General features: G+C 41.0%; 1 protein-coding gene across 1 annotated transcript in view; it reads left to right on the top strand.

The window, feature by feature from the left end:
* Window positions 1-27074, top strand: part of Dgki (diacylglycerol kinase iota) — a 301404-nt gene that overhangs the window by 243943 nt on the left and 30387 nt on the right. Inside the window, exon 27 of the mRNA XM_050148045.1 lies at window positions 5862-5887. Within this exon, the coding sequence (XP_050004002.1) occupies window positions 5862-5887 (26 nt within the window). The remainder of the gene's footprint in view (window positions 1-5861; window positions 5888-27074) is intronic.

Below are 27074 nucleotides of genomic sequence, written 5' to 3'. Positions count from 1 at the left end.
GGTGCCTTTGTAGTAAACCAGTGAGGTGAACTATGTGTCTTTACTTATGATCTTTATTCTTATTCTATTCCATTTCTGGGTTGGTACATCTGTTTATGTAGAGATTACATGTTGTTTTGGTTACTATATCTTTGTAATGAGTTTTTTCTCCTTAAATTTATTTTTATACATTTAAATTAAAGTAGAATTATATCACTTAACCCTATCCCTTTCCTCCCTTCAACATCTCCCAGTTCCTCCCTTCATGTCAAATGGATAGCTTCTTTTTTATTACTATTGTTACATTTATATGTGTATAAATGAACAAATATATAAATACAACTTGTTTATTTTTGTTGTTTGTGTGTATATAGTTTCAGGGCAGACCAGTTTGTGTTAAATAACTGAAGGTGGATGCTAAACAGAAATCCCTCACTAGCTCAGAATGGAGTTTAATAAAGGGTTATTCATTTAGAGACTTGCAGATCGTAGTGCTCTGTGTGAACAGGGAACAGGAACCAAATCCAACAGCTACAAGAGATAGCATGTCTATTGATATTGCTATTGGTCCAGTCTTGTCATGCAGCCATGTCAAGGAGGGAGTAGTATATTTTAAAATCTGGCAGTGTGATGCCTCCAGATTTGTTCATTTTGCTCAAGATTGCCTTGCTTTCCTGAGATCCTTTTCGATGCTATATTATTTTTTTATTTATTTATTAAAGATTTCTGTCTCTTCCCCACCGCCGCCTCCCCTTTCCCACCCCCTCCCCCAATCAAGTCCCCCTCCCTCGTCAGCCCAAAGAGCAATCAGGATTCTCTGCCCTGTGGGAAGTCCAAGGACCACCCACCTCCATCCAGGTCTAGTAAGGTGAGCATCCACGAAACTGCCTAGGCTCCCACGAAACCAATAGGTCCAGTAGAATCAAAAACCCGTTGCCATTGTTCTTGAGGTCTCAGTAGTCCTCCTTGTCCGCTATGTTCAGCGAGACCAGTTTTGACCCAGGCTTTTTCAGACCCAGGCCAGCTGGCCTTGGTGAGTTCCCGATAGAACATCCCCATTGTCTCAGTGTATGGGTGCACCCCTCGCGGTCCTGAGTTCCTTGCTTGTGCTCTCTCTCCTTCTGCTCCTGATTTGGACCTTGAGATTTCAGTCCGGTGCTCCAATGTGGGTCTCTGTCTCTGTCTCCTTTCATCGCCTGATGAAGTTTAATATTCAGGAGGATGCCTATATGATTTTCTTTGGGTTCTCCTTCTTATTTAGCTTCTCTAAGAACCCGAATTATAGGTTCAATGTCCTTTATTTATGGCTAGAAACCAAATATGAGTGAGAACATCCCATGTTCCTCTTTTTGGGTCTGGCTTACCTCACTCAGGATGGTGTTTTCTATTTCCATCCATTTGCCTGCAAACTTCAAGAAGTCCTTGTTTTTTACTGCTGAGTAGTACTCTAATATGTATATATTCCATACTTTATTCATCCATTCTTCAATTGAAGGGCATCTAGGTTGTTTCCAGGTTCTGGCTATTACAAACAATGCTGCTATAAACATAGTAGAGCATATACTTTTGTTGTATGATAAGGCCTCTCTTGGGTATATTCCCAAGATGCTATATTAATCTTAAGATAGTGTTTACAATATATGTAAAGATGACTTTGTTTTTGTATTTGATAAGTAGCTCACCTTGTATTGCCATGAGTATGGCATGCCTTTCTATGTGTTGTGCCTTCTTCACTTTCTTCTATTAATTTTGTATAGTCACACTTTTCTGTAGAAATCCCCCTTTTCTAGAGAATAAAATCAGCCCCCAAGACATCTTGAGATATTGCCTAAAAGTGCCTTCAATGCATTTTTACTTTTTACTTTAATCCCAGCACTCGGGAGGAAGAGACAGGCAGATCTCAGTGAGTTCGAGGCCAGCCTAGTCTACAGAGTGCATTCCAGGACAAGCTCCAAAGCACCCTGTCTCAAAACAAACAAACAAACAAAAAAGAATCCAAACATCTTTTATTCTGAGATCCTTATGTCTGCACTAATTTAAGTATAAATAAAAATAAAAAAATTACCAATAAAATAGTGGAGCACTTTTAAAAAGTGTCTTATGTTTTGACATTTTATATTGTTTACCTCTTATGTTACTTTTCTCTCTACCATAGCAACAGGTAGACTTTTCTCTCTCTCCAATGCACTAGTTAAAGGCAAGGTAAACCTTGCTCTCTTCTGTCCGCATGGGTTTCCTGGTCATTACATTCCTTTCTGCAGTTCTCAAATGGCTCTATTTCCCTCCCAACTCGCCACTCTCTTCACTTTTTCCATTTTTGATGTCATGCAGATTGAATAACCATTCGTAACTTCATGTCCTCATCTCTTCTGTATGTTCCTATTGGCATTTGGATTTTTTTTGTGGGTCTGTGGTGGCTTTTTGATTACTTGTGATATTTTCACTGGGTAAATTCTTTCCAGAACTCTGGCTTGGGGTAGATCACTGCAGGATGCTTGACTTTGGGTTGTTCATTTACAGATGCTTTTGGATCAGCACTCTCTTCTGGAGTTTGCTCCAACATCTCAAGAGCAGGCCATCTCAGCTCAGAGCGGGGCTTTCTGCCCTGGCTTTGCGGTATATGATGTTGCTGAGTGTGTTTACAGCTTATTATAATCATGACTGTCCTCCTGAAATGTAGTCCAGCTTTTACTCTATTCAGTAACTCTTCTTCACTTATGGTGCTTTAACTTATAAACATCTAGATTACTAAAAGATGTTTTTATTGGTTTCTATCTTCCTCATTATTTTTCATGGATTTCGAAGAGAATCGAAAAACAGCCACTTTTACTCTTCGTTCCTGATGTGGGGGTGAAACAGTAACCCCTGAGTTTATCTCCTCTCTGTTCTCCTTAGGGCAGTCAAAAATAGAAACCAGAGCATGTGACTTTCAAACATTATTTTTTTTTTTGGTATTTATTTTGGAAAGTCAATTCCAGACAGTTGAAAATAGATTTATGGGCTCCATATGGAATGGCCCTAACTCCCCCAGCCATGGGTTTGCCATTTCTGTACATTGCAGCAGTACTGAGTTATTTATGTTTCTGATAGCGTCTATGAGATTTCAGTTCTGCCTGTTTTATGTACCTATCGCTTCTGTCTAGAATTTTTCTCTCACTTACTTAATGAGCTCTTATTGGTTCCCTAAAGCTGGGTCAAGATGCTTTTGACCTGAGTTTGTTTCATTCTTAGGGTCGTGACTCTCTGCATTGTTAACCTTTTACTTCTTACATTTTCTTTTATTGTTATACTTTTCACTATAGTGTAAGCATTTATTTTTCTGTATTATGGCACTATGTTATGAGCAAGTTTTTTATTCTTCACTAGATTATGACTTTTCCAATACTGTCCTTTGTTTCTTCATGACTTCATGAGGGACAAACATTTGGGGACATGATTCACTCGTTACATCGATGCATATTAAAAGACTTTAGCATGAATGATAACAATTTAGGTTTAAAGAAACAGAATAATAAATTTTAAGTATAGTCTTTGACTTCTTATTTTGGTTTTGCTGTAGTCTTTTTTTTTCCAATTCCCTGAATTTGAATGGAATAAGAATGTAAATAGTGCCAAGCAAGCAATAAAACACAGCCAAACCATATATATTCTGTAGATCATCATAACTACTAGTGATTAGGAAAATATGGCGAGGGAATCTACATCATTGAGTTAGTAAGTGTTAGGAACAGTTCATATCGTGAGGCAGCGTCTAGATCTGAGATTATGTACGTGGATGGAAACTGAGCAAGTTCAGGCCCATGGCTCTCGAGCATGGTGGGAGAGTGAGGAGAGAGGGTTCCTGTGTGTCTCAGCTGTCAGGGTTGGCTGTCAGAAAGACAATCCTTCCTTGGGATTCAGCCTCTAGGCTAAAAATAACTGCATATCCCGCTCATTGCGGGATGTTTCTTCTCTCCTGAGCTGAGTTCCGTGAAACCTTGTATGCCCATTTCCAGCCTAAACGGATGGCGTGCCTGTCTCTGAAGGATAATCTAGTGATGTTTGCACTGAAAGGTGAAATGCTGGGTGAGGGTTGAAATAGTCCATCTGTCTTCAGATTCCACAAGACCTGGGGTGTGGGAGACGTTCAGCCACAGAAATTCGACATGACTAATCCTTGCAAAACACTCTGAGACGGATAGTTCGTCCTCACCGCCTGGACGTACTTTAGAATGCATCCCCGTGGGACTTTGATGGAGCCATCTGGACTTTTTCAGATTTAGTATTAAGTGCTCTGCAGGAAGGCAGGAAAGACTGTGCCTTGGGGGCTCCCACCTGGGACACACAGGAGGCCATGGGCATGGATTTCTCTTTGTTCTCATTCTCTATCAGAAATAAATTGTAAATACATTTGTGCTTAGTTTTCATAAACAAAATCAGAAGTGAAGATGTTCCTTTGTTGCTGGCTCACTTCTCATGCCCCATGTAACTTTATTAGTGCATATTATTTCTAATATATGTGCTTTATAATCATCTTTTAATTCCATTTTACCTTCTATTCATCACACCCCCACTTATTTTTCCCCTACTAAACTAGATATGGGTATCCCTATTGTTGGATGTCTTGGGCATCTTTTGGCTTTGAGGGTGCTCATTCCAAAGCTCCCTTTCTCCTAGGTAGCTCTGAAGCCAACAATTCTTAAGATCAGTTGAAGGTAATAGAATCGATCATGTTTGAAGAGCTTTAAAATGTACTGGATTCTGAACATCAGCCTGATGGTACTGAAATCCATTCAATTCAACAAATGGGACGCAGAGTCCTGCTTTTTCTGAGTATGATGTGTTTCCACATTGCCAGGAGGTAATTACCTACAAGGACCAGTGTGTAGACAGCACAAAATCTGGGAAACTTTAAGAGGCACATAAATCAGCTCCAACAGGGGACGCTGGCTGTTTCTCGGGCTAGTGATTTGTCAATTTCTGCTCATCATTCATCTGGTTTATTTGCCTCTTGAACACATTTTTCCCCCCGCCAAGTCGTGGGACTCTCTCTTTCATGTGCAAAATTCTACTTGAAAAGGCCCATGAGGCTGAAGCGGGTGGGTTAGCGCTTTGCACTAATGGGTGTCTACATTTTCTTTCCATTACTACCGTGTGTGCAACTGTTGCTGTGTACTCACATAAAAAAGGTTATGTTGCTCATCAGTAGATCGAGGGAAGCAGCTGCGTCCTCCAGTTGTTTAACATTGCTTCAACAACTAGTCCATCCCTCCAATGCGTCTCTCTCCTGGCTCATGAGTATCAGTGATAGGTTACCTAACTACACTTGCCAACATCTTTACTTGCCATGGGTTGCCACCCTAATGACTGTGATGGGCCAGCTATGAAAAGTATACAGTATATTAGAGGAAGCATGTTTGTTGCAGTCCTGTGCCACCATGCCTAAGCTGCTGACATTATAGTAACCCATAATACTCAACCAATGGAGATAATATGAAAATTGTATGAACTAAAATATGCCTTTTAAAAGTACATTCATTACATCACCTGCTTAAGTTTCTCCTTAACTGACTCTTTTTTTAAGATTTATTTGTTATCTTTTATTTTATGTGCTTGAGTCTTTTGCCTGTGTGTATGTGTGTGCCATGTGTGTGCCTGGTACCCATGGAGGTCACAAGGTGTCAGATAATCTGGAACTATGTTTAAGGATGACTATGAGTCACCATATGGATCCTGGGTACCAAACCTAGGTCCTCTGCAGGAATAGCACGTGCTCTTTATCACTGAACCATCTCCCAGCCGCACCTTAACTGAATTTCACTGCAATTTCTGTAAAATTATTTATGTAATGTTATCATTATCATTCATAAAATACTTACTGTGTTTCTATTATCTTTTTTTAGGTCACCAGTCTCTTCAGAAGATCATGGTAAGAAGATGCCATTTTTATCCTAAATTATGCAGTCAAAATTTGTCCCTGGTCCTTATTCCTCACTGTCAGAGCAGAAAATTATTAAGAAACTCTCTAAGATGTTGACTCTGTAGTTTTCCTAGTGTGAAATGTCTAACATTTTAAAAAAATTTGATCCACAGAAACTGGGTTTGTTATTTGGTATTCTTTCCAAATCAGTTGTAACCATTTTGGAAATAATATATTTATTTAATATCTTCTGCCTGGTTCTGTTCAACCATCACAAATGTTGCATACATTTTTAGGTAAGCATGTATTTTCTATGAACGTGATTTTCACCTCTAAAATGAGGTGTTATAGGAGATATCTCCCAAGTCCTTTCCAGATGGTGAGGCCGCATCTCTGCACAGCCATTGGCAGATTGCTCTAAGTCTGAAATGAAGTTGCTTGGCCAGTGAGCGAGCTGGTACTCAGTCAGGGTGAATTGTTCTTATTTTAAGAGGCAGCCGCTTCACCCAAAGGACAAAACATCTAATTATGTCATCTCTAACCTTGCTCACTTATTCCAGCAGTCACTCAAAATTGTTTGTCGGGTGGCTGCAGTGGTTCATTGTATCGTAGAATGATACTTCACAAATATCGGTATTCAGGTTTTGCTGAGGGCTTGTTGATGTGGCTCTTTCTTGGACCTTTGAGATTATTCCATAAACATAACCCACACCTGTACATTACCACGTTCCGGTTTACTGAGTGTACATAGCATCCTTCACATATAGGATGGGCATTTTGCAACAGATCAAATATTGTGGTTGACTTTTTGATATTGTATTTTACCAAGGTCTGGTAGGCTCTCAGGATGGAATCTTCATCTCCCTCTACGGCTACTGTTTTAGCCTCCATCTTTTCCCATTCCCCTGTCAATAACCTGCATTCCAGGCATATGGCTCTCTCCAGTTTCTGGATCCCCTGCCTTTTTTTTTTAAAAAAAAATTATTTATTTTTTGCATCTCTTGCTTTCATTCTTGCTGTTCCCTCGAAGGAAATGGCTCTTCCTTTCTGTCACGTAGATGATTTTTGCTCACTTTTATTTTACCTTTAGTGAAAGCTTTCTGATTCACCGACTGTGACATATGTCTTTTTAAGCATGACACACAATTCTGATGCTTTTCTTAGCTAGCTCTTCAGACTGAATTTCTTTGATATTGTGTCCAACGAAAAGAAAACATTTAAAAAATGTATTTATTAAGTGAATGAATTAAGGAAATGGAGAGGGAGTTTCAGGCCACCTCTCCTGCTGCTACCTTATGAAATCTGTCCTAATATTGGAACAGTGTTGTGTCATGTTCTCTGAAGAACTGTAAGGAAAATTATGCTTGAGGCCCATTAAGTCCGAATTAGGTAATCAACCACCTAATGGTAAACCGTTATTGCATGCTATTTTGCTGATTGTTGCTGGTGTGAGTAGGATTTTGATTGTATATTTATAAGTCCTTCAGCTTCCATGTCCAAATGATAAATTAGAAATGTGTGTTTGTTTTTATTTTGAGCTATTTTTACCCTTAATAACCTCTGGCTGCTTTTGTCTTCTTGTCTGTAAGAGTACATCCTCTATTCGCAGGGGGCAGAGGATTCTAAGTTAAAGTTCTGCAATCCACTAGGACGTTTTTAGGGGTTAGGAGGGGTCTCAGAGCATATGTCAGCACCTTTGAAAGGTGGTCCCTGCCTAGATAACTTGCCCTTGGTATTTTAACAACGATTAAATGTGATTAGTTGAGGAACTATTATGCAAATTTAGATGAGTATAATATTTTGGTAAATTCAAAAATGCAATATATACTTATGCCTCTTAGTCTCCGGCACCTTCTAAAAACAGTTTAAACATGCGTGCTGATTTACCTAGGCTGCCTAATTGTTTATCATCGACTAGTCTGCGCGTCCTTAGGGAATATTTTACGTTTCTTTATCACTATGATTTTCTATCTAGCATACACTGTATGTTTCCTTACCTTTATATACTTTAGGAATTAATATTTTCTGTGGCTGTCATAAAACATCAGTGGCACACCGCCACTCTGGAATGACATTGCAGTGCACCCCTAAGAGGTGAATCACGTTTTTCCAGTTTATTCTAAAAGGACTGAGACACATTGGCAAATGGATTATGAAGCCAGACTATAAAAGCCTGTGCCTCTCAGTGCTCTCTTTTGTTCCCTTTCCACCCGCAATCCCATTTTCTTCAGTACCAGCTGCTCCCTTCAGCTATTTCTGAAACGAAATTCATTCTTGGAGAAATCTAACTTAGAAAGTCCTCTAGCTCTGCTGCTTCCCATCCTTCAGATTCTCTTCAGAGATCACCACTCTTTCTGTCTGATTCTGTTTGTCTGTGCATTGGGGCTCTTCGTATCTGATCTACGTGTCTTCTGCAGAAATGACCCTCCAGTGTGTCACAGGCACTCAAACACTGTGTTGTTATGTTCTTCCGTGCAGGCAGTGTGAGAGCAGATGTAGACTGGCTGATGTCTGCTCCACATAGCATGGAGGTTAGGTGTGTGGGCATGTGCACACAATCACAGCTACTCAGGAGACAGAGGCAGGAAAGTTACTATGTGGGGGCCAGCACAGGAAATTTAATGAGTTTTCTTATCAAGACAAAGAAAGAAAGAAACCAAAAAAAGCTTAAAAACATAATGGCCGTCAAACATAAATCTGCCTCTTTTGACTTTCTCTATAAACATCAACTTTTCACCGAAACCTTTATTTTTACATCAGTCTAAGAAAGAACAAAACGCTTAATACATAATTTGCCTTGTAGTCCTCAAGGAATGAATAGGTTCAGAATTGGGTGAGTGCTCATATAAGATTGCCGACACCAGGCACAGATAGCACATACGTTATTTTTATGTTCATAACACAGTATTAGGGTGTTTGAGAAGAGAAGATAAATGTATTGAGCACTTACTCAGAACTTTAACCGCATTATCCTGTTTCATTGTTAATAGGTAACAGCCTACAGGGCATGCGTCATCCTAACTTTATAGCCAGGGAAACAAGTCTTTAAATAACAGCCTTGATATCACACGGCTACTAAGTGGTAGAGTTAATTTAAACCCAGATTCAATATCCAAACTTTACTTTTTTTTTTAAACTTCAGCACATTGCTGGGAAAACAAAGAAATGATTGTCAGCATTAAGGTAAATTGAATGAATTATTGAGAGGGGAGGAAAGTTCCTTCTGCCTAACAAGAGTTTATTTACTGCTGTGTAAGTAATTTCTTTTTAATGACAAAGGAAAACTGAATAAAAAATAACAACTTCTCCCTCCTGCTGGGAATGATTTGTCCCGGGAGAAAAAGTGAAATACCGATGTCACATTTTCTCATAATTAGTTAGCTGAGTGAAACCGAGGCTTCGGGGAAGCCTGCCATGCGAGTCCCAGGGGGGGCATTAGGTTTTAATGCAACATCTGGAAGCTGGAATCCCACTCCATCAGAAGATAAGCTTGGCAGTGATGGATGGCCCTGTCCTCTGAGTTTCCCTCCATTTAGTGGTTCACACTTCATCATTCCATCGGCTGGAGTCACCTCCTCCAGCCCAGGCAGCTTCTCGAGCTCTGAGCTCTTGGGTTCTTTCTTGCTCCTTGCACGTTCATTTTCCAAGCGTCTCAGACTGCTGTTCCTTAGAGCTGCCACCTACGTGAGCATCCTGAAAGGCATTTTCTAGTAAATATCCCGTCATGGTGCAGAGTGGGAGAGAATCTTTGCCATCTATACATCTGGCAGAGGATTAATATCCAGAGTATATAAAGAGCTAAAAAGGTTGTCAAGGAATTGTTAAAAGAAAGAAAGAAATGACTCAGAGAACTCATAAAAAGAACAAAAAGAAAAGGTATACCATAAAAGGCTTCGCTAGACACTTAAAAGAACACCAGTAAGCTACTTGATTCTTCAACAGCCTCTGAGTGGTCACCCTGTTACAGTTACACACACACACACACACACACACACACACACACACACGCACCCACGCACGCACGCACGCACACACAGCCCCTGTAGTCTCACGTTTCTGTTGCCACAGTAAATACCTGACAAGAATGGCCGTGACCAATCTGGAAACTGTAATGACTGTGGTCACAAGCATCAAGTCTGTGGGTCAGACTTGGAGTTGACTATACCTTGTAGTACTGGCAATAAAACATATGAGTTATCAAAATAATTTTTTTCATTTTATTTTTTAAAACGATTTATTTTATTTTCCATACCAAACCGAGTTTCTTCTCACTCCCCTCCTTCAGCTCCATCCACCTTCCCCCACCGCACCCCCCATTCACTCATCAAAGAGGGTGAGTCCTCACATGGAAAGGGGCAATAGACCAGATCTCCTGAGTAAACTGAGAGTGTGGGGTGGAGGTTAGAAGGATCGTAGGGAGGGGAGAAGGATGGAGGGAGGAGAACATGAGATATCAAAATTTTGTTAACTTATTTTGGGTGGCTTTTGTTTTTGTTTTCAATTTTACATTTAGTGTGTGTGTGTGTGTGCGCGCGCACACACACACACACATACATGTACGTATCTGCATGCTTCAAGGTGCAAATGGAGGCCAGAGAACAATTGCAGGAGTCAGCTCTTCTCTGCTACTCTGGGGGTTGCAGGGATTGGACTCAGGTTGTCAGGCTGGACCACAGGTGTCTGCCTGCTGGCCCATCTCATCAGTTCTTAACTCACCTTTCTTTTCCTTGTGTGTGTGGTATTGTGAATGAAGACAGGGCCTCTATGCATCCCAGGCAAGTACCCAATCACAGACCATATTCCCTGCTCTGTTTCTAGGTCCTATTTCACCCAGGTTGGCCTTGAACTGACTCTGTAGCACAGGTAGGCATGGAACTGCGCCCTCCTATCTTGCCTCCTGAGCAACTGGGATTCCAAGAAAGTACAATTAGGCTTGATCCTTGCTCTAGCATGAATATAAAGATATGTTTGCATACCAAAATAGTTATTATGTATAAAATCTATCTACTTACTTCAAATAATAGCTAAACAACCACTGTGAGCCATTTCCCAGATCAACAAGTGAAACACTCAACTTGAGCTCTTCAGGCTGTCTGCCTTTCTGACTACATAAACCTCCCTACCTTTCAGAGGAGTTGCATTTTCCTTCTTGTCAGCCTTGCCATTTCTTTTTATTTTACTACATGTGTGCATACCCCACATGTGAATTTATGTGTGATTGTATGTACATACATGTGTATGTGTGACATGCAGTTTTGCCTACTTTAAATCTCTACAAGATGGAGCAGGCTATATATTTTTCTGTGATTTGGTTTGAACCTTTGCATTTTTTAAAATAATGTTTTATTTGTTCTTTGACATTTTCATACATTTATACAATGTATGTTTTGAGCTTAGCTACTCACCACTACCTCCTTCCAGCTCTTCCTGGTGCTCGCCACTGTTCCCCTCCCAACTTCATGTCCTCTTTCTTTATATTGTTATTAATATACTTAATAATCCTGAATGCAATTAGGTAGTGCTGGCCATAGGTGTGTGGGTGTGTAACCATCGGTGAGATATGAATAAAGGGAACAACCATGCTCTCCTTTTCTTAGAAGGAGCCACCAACTGACAAGAGATCCTCTGCTAAAGGGTTAAGGGTGGAGTTTTGAAGGACAATATCTTTACTGGCTGGATCTTGTGAAGATTTTGTATAGGTAACCACAGCTACTATGAGCTATTATGTGCAACCTCCACAAGTTTTCCTTCCCATCCTCCAGCTCTTACACTCTTTCTGCCCCTTCCTCCACAATGTCTCCTGAGGCTTAGACAGAACTGAGCACTCATGGTCATTCATACTCAGCACCTTGACTCTATCTACCACTACCCTCTGCAAAAGAAGCTTTTCTCACCGAATTGAGAGCAACCCAATCCAAGAGTACAAACATAAATTTGTAGGCAGCCAGACCACTTAACAAGACAGTAATGACAGATTATTACCCACTAGGGCCCAATAAGCTCCCAGTCATAGGTTTTGTAAGCTTAATCAGATTGCATAAACTTTTGTGTTTCATTTTTGGTGAGTGTCATATTTATTTTGTTTATTTGTCATGTGGTTTAGTGTTCTACTGTATGAATACATAGCAATTTATGAGTATAATCTGCCATTGATAAATGCTTATATTGAATTTGATTTTGGAAAATACTACCACTATGGATGTTCTTTTCCACAACTCTTCTGGTGTCCTTATGTGAGAATTTCTCTAATGTTTAAGACCCTTGATGGCAATGGCGTAGTTGGGGGCTAAGTTGTATACATCTTCAGCTTTTCAGGTAAGTAGAGAAAATGGTCATTCAAGCGTGTACTCTCAGCTTCAGAGGGGAAGAGCCTCCTTTGATCCACCCAGCTGATGTTTGAAATAAATGGATTGGAAAATATTTGCAAGTCTGATGTTAGTGCCACCTTGTATCTTATACATTGTGCTCAGGTTTTACACGTTGGTGGAGCATCTTTTCATGTAGTTACAGGCCTCTTGTGTTTATTCGTCTATGAAATGCTTCATTTTGTTATTGGCCCAACTGCTCTCCCTTTGGATTGTCTGTATTTTAATGATTTCATAAACATAGTTCTGAATATTATGAGTACATTTTTCTTCTCTCTGTTGTAAATTTTCTTCAGCTTGTGGGTTACATTTTGAAGTCCCTTTGGGTTTCATCCAATAGACAGATGTTCGTTATTTTAAAATATTTCAAATTATTAGTATTTTTCTGTAGTTGATGTCTTTGGGATGTTTTAAAGAATTGTAACACAAAGTTAAAAATCCCTATTGCATTCTTAAAAAAGCATAGCTGCATTCTTTATTGATTTTATGGTTTGATAAGAAATAAAGATGCACTTTTGCTTGATTTTTCATTGCTTGAGAATGCATATGAGCACATGTGTGTTTTGATCCAACCCACCCCACTCTTTTCCAACTCCTCCAGGACCCTACCACCATATTTCTCTCAGACATTCATGTATTCATTTTAAAGCCCAGTGAGTCCACTTGGTGCTATCAGGATATCACGTAGTGCTTCTTCTACTGGAACATGGGCAGCCCATCGGGGAAGAAGTTTGTAGAACACCTATTTAATGTATTGTCTACGTCCTTCACTGGTTTATAAAGCCTGTTTTGTCTTCTTGTCCCTTTTTTATTTTTATTTTAATTTACATTTTATTACCTGCTTTTTAAAAGTAGAATGACTTTTATTAGATAAAGATTGCCTAATTTACATAGCAAAGCTACAAGCTTACATATGGTTTAAATACTATAAAATAAAAGCTATGGAAAATTCAAAGAGAAAATTATAAACCAGCCAATGTAAATATTGGGTTGATAAGATGACATAAACTTATATGAGCAAAAGGTTTTATATATCATAATAATCAAAGGGCTTGGTTATCATGGAATACTTTTCAGTCAATCACAGAGAAATTATCATTACTACCTTAAATCTTTTTTTATTATTTTGTTGGATATTTCATGTGTGTGTACTATATGTACATCATTTTCATCCCTCCTTCTTCCCCAAATCCTCCCTCTTCCCTCCCATTCCGTCTCAAATTCATAACCTCTTCTTTCTTTAATTGTTATATATGTATGTTTCTATTTGTATAAATACACACATTGTATATATGTACACACATACATATATAATATGAATACAACCTGCTGAGTCTGTTTACTTTTATGTGTTTAGAGCTGAGTGCTTAGGGTGAGATAACCTATCCAGTGGATATCTTTATCCTTGAAGAAGACTGATTCTCTCTCTCAGCATCTGCCAGTTGCCTGTAGGTCTTCATGTAGAAGTAGGGCTTTGTGAGAGTCCCCTCATCCATGTTGGCATGTCAGTGAGCGCTGTCATTCTGTGGGTCTTGTTTAGGTGCTGGATTGTTGAGATTTTATGAATGCAGAAGACATTGCAGTAGAGGGCTTAGTCCTCAGACTCTTAAAAGTTTTCTGTTCTTTCTGCGATGCTCCTTTAGCCATAGGGGTTGTGTCATAGATCTATCAATTGGGCTTGAACACTCCATGGTCAGTTAGTTGTTCTGTGCATTTTGACCAGTTGTGGATGTTTTGCAACGGTCTACATATGTTGCAATAAGAAGTTTCTTTGGTGAGGAATAAGAGCTAAACTCAACTGTGGCTATAAAGATAAGTCTTAGGAATGCATGTGGCATTTATACTGGTTTGTTACCATAGCAGTCGTGGGTTTTCTTGTAGGGGTCATGATCCCACCAGCCACAGGTAATTGGCTACATTTACAGTACCGGGCATGGATTTCTTCCTATTTAGTACATCTCAAGTCTAATTAGATAACTGTTGGTTACTCACAAGAAATGAATGTCAATATTGTAATAGATTTTCTCATTTGTTTTATTGACCGGTATGTCTGTTATTTTTAAAAGGCTTATTTATATTATGTACGTGAATATTTTGTCTTCATATATTTATGCGCACTATACGCGAGCCCACTGCCTGTCAGAGCACAAAAGAGGGCATCTGACCGCATGGAACTGGAGTAAAAGATACTTGTGAGTTACCAGGTGGGTGCTGGGAACAGAACCTGGGTCCTCTGCACTCCTAACTGCTGAGCCATCCCTCCAACCCCAGCACGATCTTCTACCCAAACCACACTGTTTTATTTGTTGTGAAACTGTTATAGATCCTAAGGTTTGATAGAGGATAAATTCACAGATCTTTTCAGAGTGACTTTGTCACAGTGGCCTTTTTTTTGTTTATATAAAATTGAAAAGCAGATTTCATGTCTGAGGAGTAATGGTTTGGCTCAGTAATTAAGAGTGAGTGCTGCTCTTCCAGAGGACCTGAGCTAGGATCCCAGCCCCCATATCACCTGGATCACACTGCACGCAACTTCAGCTCCAGGAGACCCAACATCTTCTGGCTTTCACAGTCACCTGCACACAAGTCACACGCACAGATAAAAATAAACCTTCAATTCTTTTTCATGAATATCACATGAGTCTCTAAATCATGGTGGAGAAGAGCAATGTCTTTATGGCAAAAAGCCCTCAGCTCCTGGTTGTATCTCTACATTTAATTGGCTATCTGCAGTATTTTATAGTTTTATCATCTTCAGTTTAGTCTATTTCTAGGTATTTTATATCATTAATGATGCTTTATGAATTGTGATTTTTAAAGTTGCAATTTCTTTTTTTTCTTTTCTTTTTTCTTTCCTTTTTTTTATGCTGCCATACTGCAGTGCAGTTAACTTTTAAAAGCTTGTGTTTGCAAGATTCCTGTTAACCTTTAACGTCATAGACTTTACCTGACTTATCTCCTCGGTGGGGAGATAATTCTGTATAGGTAACGCAGTCAGTAAACACTGGACATTTCACGTTACTCTCTCCTCTCGTTAGGCTTTGCATGTTCTTTCCTGTTCCTTTTCATGCTGATGCCAAACTGAATAGATGCCGGTGCAGTCAGCACCGTTGCTAATCTTGCGATGCCACGATGACCGCCATCTATAATTTCTACTAAGTTGACGCTTTAATGCTCCGTGACCTCAGCGTAGGTGGTGGCAATTGACTGTAGATATTTTAAGTCTTTTCTTTCATTTTCATTTTCAAATTTGACATATAGTGACTTTCATTCAGTATCCTTTTCTTCGTCTTATTTATTCTCCTTCACCTGTTAATCTCAGGAGTTGGCTTTTCCAGTGGAAACCAGTATCACATTTACGAGAAGAACTCAAATTGATTATCACATTTATCTCCTTTACACGGTACTAGGTCTCATTTGCTAATAATTTATTTGATGTCTGTGTTCCTGTGTATGACTGGCCTTTAATTTCTTTTTAACTTTTTCTTTTTTGGTTTTTCAAGACAGGGTTTCGCTCTGGCTTTGGAACCTGTTCTGGAAATAGCTCTTGTAGACCAGGCTGGTTGGTCTTGAAGTCACAGAGATCTACCTGCCTCTGCCTCTTGAGTGCTGGGATTAAAGGCGTGCGCCACCACTGCCTGGCTCTTTTCAATTTTTCTACTTCTGTTTATTAATGAAAGTATGTTACTCCTTGCTCCATCAAATGAATGAAAAAATGCATTCTCTTCTTCTAACCTCTGAGATACTTCACCAAACCCTTGCATTTCCTACTTTTCCTCCTATGTGTATTTCACAGGCAAGGGCACTCAGACAAAGACCTACTGGGTGGATTGTCCAAGATCCCAGGCATAGTTAATGAAGGTTAGGGCAAGGATGCAGATTCGGGCAGTCAGGATCCAAGACTGGCCCTGCATCAGCACCATTCTGTCTCCAGAACTGGGGCGCCAAAGTTCATGTGTGGTGGGAACTGATCTTTAACGATGAAGACGTGCTCATTTGCAATTTACCTGACACTGAAGAAAATCCTTCTTGCCCATCCTCGTACTTCATAATTAGGGAAACAGGAGCCCTGTGTCCTGCCAGTGGCCCTTGGAACTGGTGACATGTAGCTGTTCCTCCAAGAACTGGCGCAATAAAAAGGACTCGTGACCAGAAGAGTCGAACAACTGAGAAAGGAAGGTGTCTCCCCCTTTCCTGTGAGCTGCTTATTAGTCAAATGTGAGTGGAGCTACAGATGGCAACATCTGCAGCCTTTAATTGCCTGCTAGGGTAGCGAGCAATATTGGCCTCTGCCGTATGCTGCCTTGCAATGACTTTGGGCTAGCTAATGCCAAGTTGCTAGAGGATATTTTTTCCCCATATCCAGTTTCTTACCCTTTAATCCCCCGTTGGTTTTCTAATTAGATTCAGACTTTTTAGAGCTTGCATTTAGGGCTGATCCCAGTTTGGTTTCTGTTGCTTTCATGAGTAATTTCTATTCCTTTGCTTACAGACACTCCCTGAATCCCAGCTCCCTTGGGCTCATTCACCCACAGAGCTTCCGTCACCTCCTACCATTCCTCTGGCAGGCCACCTTCTTTGTCTTTTATTCTACATTCTCCTCTGTACTTATTTTTTTTTCCTCTGTACTTATTAATTCCTCTGTGTGGGAGCCACCTCCAGGAGCGTAAGGACAAACAAAGATGAATTTCCCTGGCAGTTTCAATGCTCAAGCTTCCTCCTTTCTTACTCTTACTGATTTTTAAAAATGTATTTCTTAAAAAACTTAGTTCCTCTTGAGCGGTGTTGCTCTTAACTTGACTCTCAGCCCAGTGAATAGAGACATTGCCCTGTTCTGTGCGATGCCCTGGCACGGAACTGAATTCCTCTATTCAAGCCTTACTGTTAAATGTGCCGCACTCCGTGGTGTTGGCAAACAGAAACTTCCAGGGCTCATCTTTGAGTCCCATTGCAGCCTCATTAATGCTGTTCCCTGCGGTAGAAGGTAGGTCAGCGCTGGTCCTTTTCCAAAGAGATTCAGTGACTAATGTACTCAGAAGATGGCCTTTTGCAGGCGTTTCAATGGGCACTTCCCCAAAGACTGTGTGAAAAGGAAGAAATAGAAATGACAGCACCCCCACCCGTATTAGTCTTCTTCCCCAAATCCCTGGAACATAGATTATCCGCTTCTGGTTAAAAATAAAGCCAGGGCACAAAACAAGTCCCCCCTAGGGGTCCCCAAATCTGGTTAATGTTATTTTGTATGTGTTCTGACCCCACTATGCTCCTCTCCCTCCCCTTGATTGTCAGCATATGATCCTTTTGAACCTTTTGGGCTCTTTGGAGTGCTTTGTTGGGGATAATTATCTAACTATCTGTGAAGGCTGATTGTTGAGTGTGCTGTGAGAGGGGTGTTCTTTCTACTAAGATTGACTCACCGCAGGGCAGTAGATTGTCTTCTGGCAGCAGAGAACAGCTGAAGGGCAGATATGAAAATACTGAAAAGAAGAAAGCAGGAAGAAGGAAAGTTTGGAAGGGCGGAGCTAACCTCCTGGACTGTGTCTTCATGGAGGGATAGGATCAAAGACCGTGAAATGAAGTGATGTGTCTGGCAGCCAATGGTTATCGTGGAGTCCACTACTCCCCTAGGAAAGGGAATCTGGCTTTTCTAAAGAAAGCATGCGTGCTCTGAGCCTTGGATTTTGCCTACTCATTTATCAGAACAGAAATGGGGAATTAAAGTGTGGTTACCTATGGAAGCTAACTGTTTAAGGCTTTAATTGTATGAAAAGTGTGATTTGACAGCCATGGTGCTGGATTGACACAATGGCAATTGTTGTCATGTGAGAATCATTGTCATTCCGTTTCTCTTCTTCCTTGTAACTGGACTCCTTATACTCCATGAAAGCGCCAGTGTGCTCTACCTAAGGCTGGTTCACACATTTCTCTTGCAGTGGGTAAGGCCCCTGAATCATTATGATAATTGAGTGGGGGGGATAAAAAGGAAAGAAAAGGACATGACTGGTCCTAGGTGTGGTGGAGAAGAAAGTTTACTATAGACACGTGGGAGAGTATTATTGTCAGAGGCAGGGGCATCTGGGAGAGTCCAGAGTGGACACGACCAGACTAAGCTGTGCCACGTGAAGAAACTGGGGTGAGGAGAGGAGAGAGAGGGGGTCCAGGTGCAGCAGCCAGGAGTCCCAAAGGCACAAAGAGAGTGAATAACTCAAAATGTTGAACTACATAGGGAAGGGCAGCCTAGTCCCCTGGACTGGAGGAGAGTTTATGGATGGCCCTGTGCAGGTAGGAAACTGGAGGCTGAAGTCTGCTTTGATATGTTATCCTCAGCCATTTGCCCAGTTTTGAAACCTAACAATAATCAGGTGCAGCATATTGGAATGCCAACTATTTCAGTCAGTTCCTAATAGGCCATTCATAGATGTGTTACTCTAGCCAGCATGCTTTGGTACTTCAGAAGCATTTGTTTTGTTTTGACAGAGGGTTCCATGTAGCCCAGGCTATCCATGACTTGCTATAGCTAAGAAGGACCTTCTACTCCTGATTATCTTGCTTCTATCTCTTAAGTGCTGGGATTGTATGTACGTGTCACCACATCCATCCTTGCAAGCATTGTTTGTTTATAAATCAGTTTATGTTTTTCTTGTCTACCTGGTCTACTGTAACTATTTAGGCTTGAACTGTTTTAGTTAGAGATAGATTCATTCATCCAGGTCTGCAACAGAGTCATAACGTTGACTAAACACTTCTTGAATGGCCTTCCATGATGCTCCTGAAAGACCTCTGGGTGGGTTTGGGTGTTGTATATCTTAGGATGTCTTCTCTTGACTACTAAAGCATCCCTTGGGCAGTCAGCATCACTGCATCTAATACTAAGGAATAGTTCATCACTATGTCCCTTTTTTAACCTCAATGGGCAATTTGAGTCTCTGTGTTCCCATAAGAACCAAAAACTTGGTATACAAGAGCTACTAAATCTTTAACTTCTTGGACCAATCATGGAAATGTCTGTTTAGGAGGACCAGGTGTCATCCTCTAATGACACTATAGTGGTATTTGACACTCTGTGCAGCCAGATAGTGGAGGTAGAGTATTGCCTTGCTAAGGAACCAGGCTCTGTAGTAAGCCTGGGATAGAAACCCTGGTTTTATTCTAACTTAGCTATGTGACCTTGAACCTGTTTAAGGCCGTGACTCCATCTTGGAAACTGGGAGGATAACAATTATACATATATCTGACAGCATTAGTGAGTGTTAGATTAGGTAATAAAGGTGAAGGATAACAATTATACATATATCTGACAGCATTAGTGAGTGTTAGATTAGGTAATAAAGGTGAAGCTTTGTAGCGAGCCGTATAGAGCCACACCTGATGGAGATGTATAATCAACTCCTATGGCTAAAGTCTGACTTATGCCTGATCACTCAATGATCATCAGCTGCTTGCATATGCATGGGCCTATGGGCAGTGCCCACCTGGCAATCCGGGATTGGCAGCCCATGCCTACTTAAGGGCTGGGAGAGGTTTGCCCAGAGACAGAGGAGAGAGAGAGAAAGAGGAAGGAGAGAGGGGAAGAGAGAGGGAAGAGAGAGAGAGAATTGTAAAAAGTCCTGGAATAAACTGCAGTGAGAAGAGCTACGGTGTGTTGCGCGTCATCCTTGCGGGACGAGGGTGGACGTGACAAAGCTTCTAAATCTAAGCCTACCAAATAAAATGCCTGCAAATATTAAAAGAAGTAAATAAAAAGTAATAAGTACAAGAGAGACCATCAATGTTCAACATCCAAATCAGAATATACTCATCTGTAAGCATAACTGCTATGGGCTATTTATATGAACTTTCAACATTAATTAGTAAAACCTGTTATTTTGCAGATTTCTCAGGACTAGAAATTTCCCTTCAGGTGACAACCAATAGGCAGAGGATGGCTTCTGTCATTGTAAGTCATGGCTAGCCACTTGAGCTTTGAAGGCAGGGCTGGCCAGCACAGTTATCATAGTCTAAAGAAGGAAGAGCCATTCATGGGCTGAGTAATCCTTAACAAAGCATTCGTCTTCGTTCTTGGTTTCTCCAGGGATCATGCTGCGCTGGCTGCCTAGAAAGTCCCCTTCAGCTCTGTGTATGTGTTTGCCTCTGAGCTAGGAAAGCCATGCAACACACATGAAGGAAAAGCAAACATGACACCTACACATTTGCAGAAGTGTTGTGCAGACACCTGTGTGCTGGCCCCAAAGTCACATGTGTCACATGTGTGTGTCTGCATACACGTGCTACAGGGATGCCTGTGCTGATGATGGCAAACCGCACTGCCACTGTAGCGCATCACCACGGAGGGACAGAACAGCTCTGCCAGCGTGTAAATGCTCTAGGGCGCTTCCCCACCCATTCTTCCCCCCCTGCAATTTAACAGTATCCAATCCTTCTCAAGGCAAAGTAAAGCCTGTTTGTTTTTTAGGATAATGTGCATTTTAATAGACTGTGCACTTCTCATTGGGTGACAGGTATTTCTGCTGCCTCTCTCCCTAGCGAGTGAAGGGAACCGTTTGGGCTGTTGGGCCAAAAATTAAGAGAACTGTTGTCTCAACACGTACAAAGAATCTAAACCACCAGTGTCCCCGGCAACTGTTCTGTTTCCCTGTGTGTCCCTCCAGTCACTGTACCTCCCCCCCACACCACTCTACCTTCTCCTCCTCGGACAGGATGGGCCTGCCACAATGCTTCTCTTCCTCAACCTTCCAGTTAACCAGGCACCTCTCAGACACAGATGTTTTAATGTGTTTGTATGTTTTTTTTAACTTTTAGGAAGAAGGTAATAGTGTTGGCCAAGATTATGTTATGAAAATCAAGTTCCTGGGGGCTCTACATGGTGGCGATGGGGTGGGAGAAGGGATTCTGGGCTCCGGCCTCTCACTTGATTTAGGTTAAGTGTTCTTTCTTCATCCCTTGGTTCTCTTCTTCACAACCTCTTCATCTTGGGTGGCAACTCTGTTTGACAGGACTGTTTCTCTCATGTGGACACATTTGGCTGTGTGGGAATCCAGGGGTTAACTTTCTCCCTCAACTTTTCTTTCTGAAGAATCTTTGAATTCCTATGGAGAGCGAAGGTCCAGTCTTTATTTCACTTTATGACAACTGAACCATAAAATCCAGCCCTTCCTGAGTGTCAGTGATGACTTCCTGCTAGACTAAAATCTAGCTGACATTTCTCTCCTGAGCATGCTCAGAGCTCATCATTTGTCTCGCTGCTTTTGCTTCTCAGGTGGATTTTGCTTTGTCAACTTACTATGAGGTAGTGAGAGTTAGCGATTTTTAGTTTGTACTTTTCTCAAATCAGATAGTTTAAGTCTTTTTCCTCTTCCAATGACTCTCATGTGCTTGTATGGGGATAAAAATGTATTTTTTATAGCAATTGCAAGCACACATGACCTCATCTGTCCTTACACTACTGATTTTTTAAATTTGCACATTTTTGTTATATACATTTGCCAACACCTGTTTCTAATAGTAATTTTTCCTGTATTTACTCCTCCTTGGCTTCATTTTACTTCCAGCATGGGATGTTTTAGCATTTTATTTTTTTTTTAATTTCATTTTAGAGAGAGTGGCCAGTTGTGTTAGGGACTGAAAAGGCGCTTAGTGTACAACCTGATAGCCATTTGACCCGTAAACCTATAATCTTCCAGAACTCTAGAACACACTCTCACTTGAATCCTGGCCTTAAACCTTGTTTCCTTTCCCCTGCATGTTGATGTGTGGCCAAAGACAAAACCATCTCTTCTTTTCGGACTCCATCAGCACTTAGCCCTGAATGCACTGTGTGTGTACTTTCCTCCACTTGAATTCCTTTTAGAGGTTCTGAAGGGCGCTGTCAAAATAGATCAAACAAACTCAAGGAGGCCAATCACAGAAGGCATGCCAGCCCGAGAGAAGGGATGAAGCCCCAGTCCCAGTTCCGCTTCTTATCAGCTCTGTGGGAGGCAAGAGGTGCTGTGAGTCAGGGCAGCCACCCCTGCTATGTGGCACCTTCCTCACATTAGTGAGGCTGAAGAGGGCTTTGTTTTCATACCCTCGCTTGCAGGATTTCAGCTTTCATCCAAATGCCTGAGAAGAGAAAGTAAACACAGTGAGTCAGTTTGTATTAAATTCTCTCAACATTAAGGGATGGTATAGGAACTTTGGAGAACCCTGGTATTCGTTTTGCATATCATATCCAAATTGGCTTGCAATGTGCTTGGCATCGTAATTTGCGTTACTTCATTCAGATGTTAAGAAAGAAAAGAGAGTTATTGTCTGCTGTAATTACTTGGGGTTCCTGAGTTTTGTCAAGTATTATAATCAGATTAAGCCCTTTAAAAATACGAACAACAACAACAACAAAACTTTCCCTGTTTGTACAAGCTTAAAATTAATGGGACTCTGTGATATTGATGCCGAGAGTGGGTCTCCTCTAGTTGAGGCGTAGTTGGGCATTACATCAGATGGTGACACAGTAGAAAGACATGCAGTGACCATTACACCCAAGCATGATGCCTTTAACTTATCCCTAGAGGAAGCATTCAGCTCATATGCTAGTTGAGTTGTAGAAGTTGGCCAGTATTTTGAAAAACCCCGTTTGTTGACCCTTCTTGAGACTGCTGTGACATTTTACACAGCTGACTGAAGCTAACACAGGATGAGTGATAAAGGGTCTGTGCTCCATTGGCCCCTTAACCTTTGGTGATTTTGTTGAATTAAGCACTTAAAGCAAAATATTTAACCTGTGACTTTGGAGTTACTCGGGATCCAAGGTTTACTACCCATGTTCTAACAAAGTACCATGCATCATGACTTCATATAGTTTTATGGTTTGATTCCTAATACAGATATTTCTGTCTTGAAATCTTTGGATACACACACACAAAAAAAAAAAAATAAAAAAAGCACAATTAAATTTTCAAAGGGATGGAGAAAATCTCTAGGACTTGGAAATTGACTTGCCGGTTAAAAACAGATGCCCATGAAGGAGGCTCCCTTTCTCCCTCCTTCTTTCTTTTCCCTTTTCCTTTGTGGTACTGGGGATCAAACCCAGGGCCTTGCACATGCTAAACATGGACACTAAGGCTGAATTAAATTCCCAGCCTGGGTGGCATTTCTTTTACTCCCTATAACATCCTCCACTGTCCCTAGTGAAAAGCCAAGAGAAGTGTTAACCAGGGGGACCATTGGCTATGGGATCAACCCCATATATACTCAGTACTTTATTAGTTGCCCATACCATGAAGTATTCTGAGAAAGCTATAGCATCGTTGCAGTAAGGGGCTGTCAAAGCACGTTCTGTGCATCTTTGGCTTAACTGCAGTGCTGGAATTTAAACACACAAAACAACTAACACTATGACAACAGCTAAACACCAAATGAGACGCTGCTAGGAAACATCTGGTCGCTGCACTGTTTACAGCCAATTCCAGTGGTGAATTCAAGGAGTGAATGGGCTTTCAGAGAGGGCACATTCTGGTCCCCTGGCAGCAAGGTAGAGTGTTTTTCTGCTGGAGGGAACACTAGATACTTGCATTTCTATTTCTGCCCAAATAGAAAACCTCTTCCATCTTCATAGGGGCTTCAAAAGGATTGCTGCAGCAGATGGGAAGAATCCGTATACACTCGTGCATGCAATCACTAAGCGCTAATTGAATTTGAGGATTAGCTGTATCATTAGAGGGAAACGAGGCCTGTCTTTGTCTCCTATAAGTGCTTATACACTCTGAAGTAGATATGGAACAGGCCACGCTTTGGATATGAGGCCACTGAAATATTAGATGCTGCTAATGTTTAGTTCCTACAATGAGGGTGATGATGAGCGACGTGAAGTGTGTGCTCTACATCTTTCAGACAGTGTTTCTTCAGCCGGAGGACTCACTGGTAACACAGGACAAGGGCCGTACCAGTGACTGTCAGCCTGTGGGTCGTGGCCTTTTAGGAGCTCAGTGACCCTTTCATGGAGGTACCTAAAACCATTGGAAAACATAGATATTTACATTATGATTCATAACAGCAAAATTATAGTTATGAAGTAGCAGTAAAAATAATTTCATGGTTGGGGGTCACCACAGCATGAGGAATGGGATTTAAAGGGACACAGCATCAGGGAGATTGAGAACCCCTGAAGTATACTGTGATGAATGGAAAGTTTGTTGGAAAAGAGGGAAATCAGAGAAGTCCTATTTCACACTGGTGCTTAAGGAGGCACTAGGGCCAGAACATACCTTAAACTAAATTTTTAATTCAGCCAATAAGTACTCTAGTTTAACCTGTCTTGAAATTACAAAATATAAAATTAAGAAACATTAATATACAGTTTTAGGGACTAATTTCTCTTGTGTCAATGAAAACACTGAATGAATGACAAACTCAAGACAAATGCTGAGACCACACTTGACTTGACTCAATTGGATCACAAGTATATTTCACTCTGTTCCCGTAATCGGGGTGGCCTCCTGCTTGGTCAATGAGACGTATGTATGCTCAGCTTCCCCAAAGTCCGCTTCTCTAGAGAGATTTCTCCATATAGCTTTCCCTATGTTTACTTGATCAGAAACACGCTGTCCAATATTTCTGTTTGGGAGCAGACAGTCATTAAACATGAGCAACAAACTAGCTTGCGAAGATGGGATTTCGTATAATAGTCAAACACAGCAAGGTAATCTAACACATGCTTAATGCTATGGACCGCCACTGTGAATTATGCTATTTAGGCATAAATGGGAAGCAGCTCAAGAAAATGATTGCAATTAATAATTATTTTACATAGACACACTGAACAAGTCCAAGTTGGGGGTGAGGAAAAGGAGAAATCAGATATTTCTGAAGACCTCTGCATTTTAATCTGGGCCTAAGGGAACGTCTGGCAATCAGAACAGGCTAGGAGACAAGTGGGTTTTTATATCGAGAGCTAAAGTACAGAAGTTGCATTGAGAAAAGCAGATCTATTGAAACAGATTCCCGGCTTCTCTTACACTAACACACAAGTCTGTATCAGCTATCACTGCACCACAGGCCCTCTCAGAACATGGTGGTTTAAGACAACTGTTTCTTTCCTTCAAATACATGTGCGGCTATGGACGGAGGTTTTCAGAGCACGTTTGCCTCTGTTTCCCTGGACACTGAGCTGTCCCCTGTTAGTGTGACCACACACAGGGCTGTGATGTGGAGTTGACTTTATTGGAACCTATGGTTGATCTCCTTTGTCTTTGCATAGGCTGATGCAGCTTCCTTGGGAAATGGTAACTGGTTCCAAAAGCCATCATGATGGGGAACCCATGGAGGAAGCTCTCCATACCTTGGGGGCTCATATACCATTCTCACTGAAATTCATGTTTGCTTGTGTTCAAGAGACTGGTGACACAACCTGCTGATCTCACTAGGAAGAGTGTCAAAACCACATGGCAAGATGTGTGTATAGGAAGAAAGATGTTGTGGTACTATTCTTGGAAAGTGAATCTGTCAATTATTCCCTTTCTTTTTTCCTCTCCAGAAGGTATGCCTTCAAATATGCATTTCTCGGCCTTTTAAATATTATTTCTGCCAAAACACACATGATAAAACACACGTGACATTAGATGCGTACTGTGTTCCCACAAGTGACACGGGCAAGTCTGTGGGCCTGAGTCCTTTCTCGGTACTAACTACAAGTCTAAATCTGCACTCCAACTCCAAGCATATCACAATCCCAGTCTGTCAAGTGAAAGCTTGGGATGACCAAAGTTATCATCTCTGTCTTCCGTGCGCTCACCTGGCGGTGTGGTCTTGCCCAGTGAACTTGAATCTTCCCTCCGTGGTTATAGGTAAACCAGAACTTCAGAAGAAGAATGGTTCATGATCCCCAACTGAAGATTATCATCCTTGCCTGGGATCCATGCCACAGTGGCTTTTGGAACCAGTTACCATTTCCCAAGGAAGCTGCATCAGCCTACATAAGGAGAAATGAGATCAGCCATAGGTTCCAATAAAGTCAACTTCATGTCACAGCCCTGTGTGTGGTCATACTGACAGGGGACAGCTCAGTGTCCAGGGAAACAGAGGCAAACGTGCTCTGAAACCTCCGTCCATAGCCGCACATGTATTTGAAGGAAAGAAACAGTTGTCTTAAACCACCATGTTCTGAGAGGGCCTGCGGTGCAGTGATAGCTGATACAGACTTGTGTGTTAGTGTAAGAGAAGCCGGGAATCTGTTTCAATAGATCTGCTTTTCTCAATGCAACTTCTGTACTTTAGCTCTCGTTATAAAAACCCACTTGTCTCCTAGCCTGTTCTGATTGCCAGACGTTCCCTTAGGCCCAGATTAAAATGCAGAGGTCTTCAGAAATATCTGATTTCTCCTTTTCCTCACCCCCAACTTGGACTTGTTCAGTGTGTCTATGTAAAATAATTATTAATTGCAATCATTTTCTTGAGCTGCTTCCCATTTATGCCTAATTAGCATAATTCACAGTGGCGGTCCATAGCATTAAGCATGTGTTAGATTACCTTTGCTGTGTTTGATTATTAAGCTAAATTCGATCTTCACAAGCTAAGTTTTCACAGTTTGTTGCTCATGTTTTATGACTGTCTGCTCCCAAACAGAAAAATTGGACAGCGTGTTTCTGATCAAGTAAACATAGGAAAAGCTTTGTGGAGAAATCTCTAGAGACACCAGGCAATGTCTGAACATTTCAGTTCTCACCAAATTGAACAAACTCTGTACCTAACATTTGCCTTGGGTCTGTCCATCATCCAGTCTTTCCATTTATACAAAAATAAGTTGAACTTAGAACTACCTATTGACTTTACTGTTTAGTATGTCTTCTGTTTTAATTTAG

Source organism: Alexandromys fortis, unplaced genomic scaffold, assembly GCF_014885135.2.
Source record: "Alexandromys fortis isolate MF-2015 unplaced genomic scaffold, M_Fortis_MF-2015_v1.1 scaffold_57, whole genome shotgun sequence".
Taxonomy (NCBI): domain Eukaryota; kingdom Metazoa; phylum Chordata; class Mammalia; order Rodentia; family Cricetidae; genus Alexandromys; species Alexandromys fortis.
This window is presented reverse-complemented; position numbering and strand designations above follow the sequence as displayed.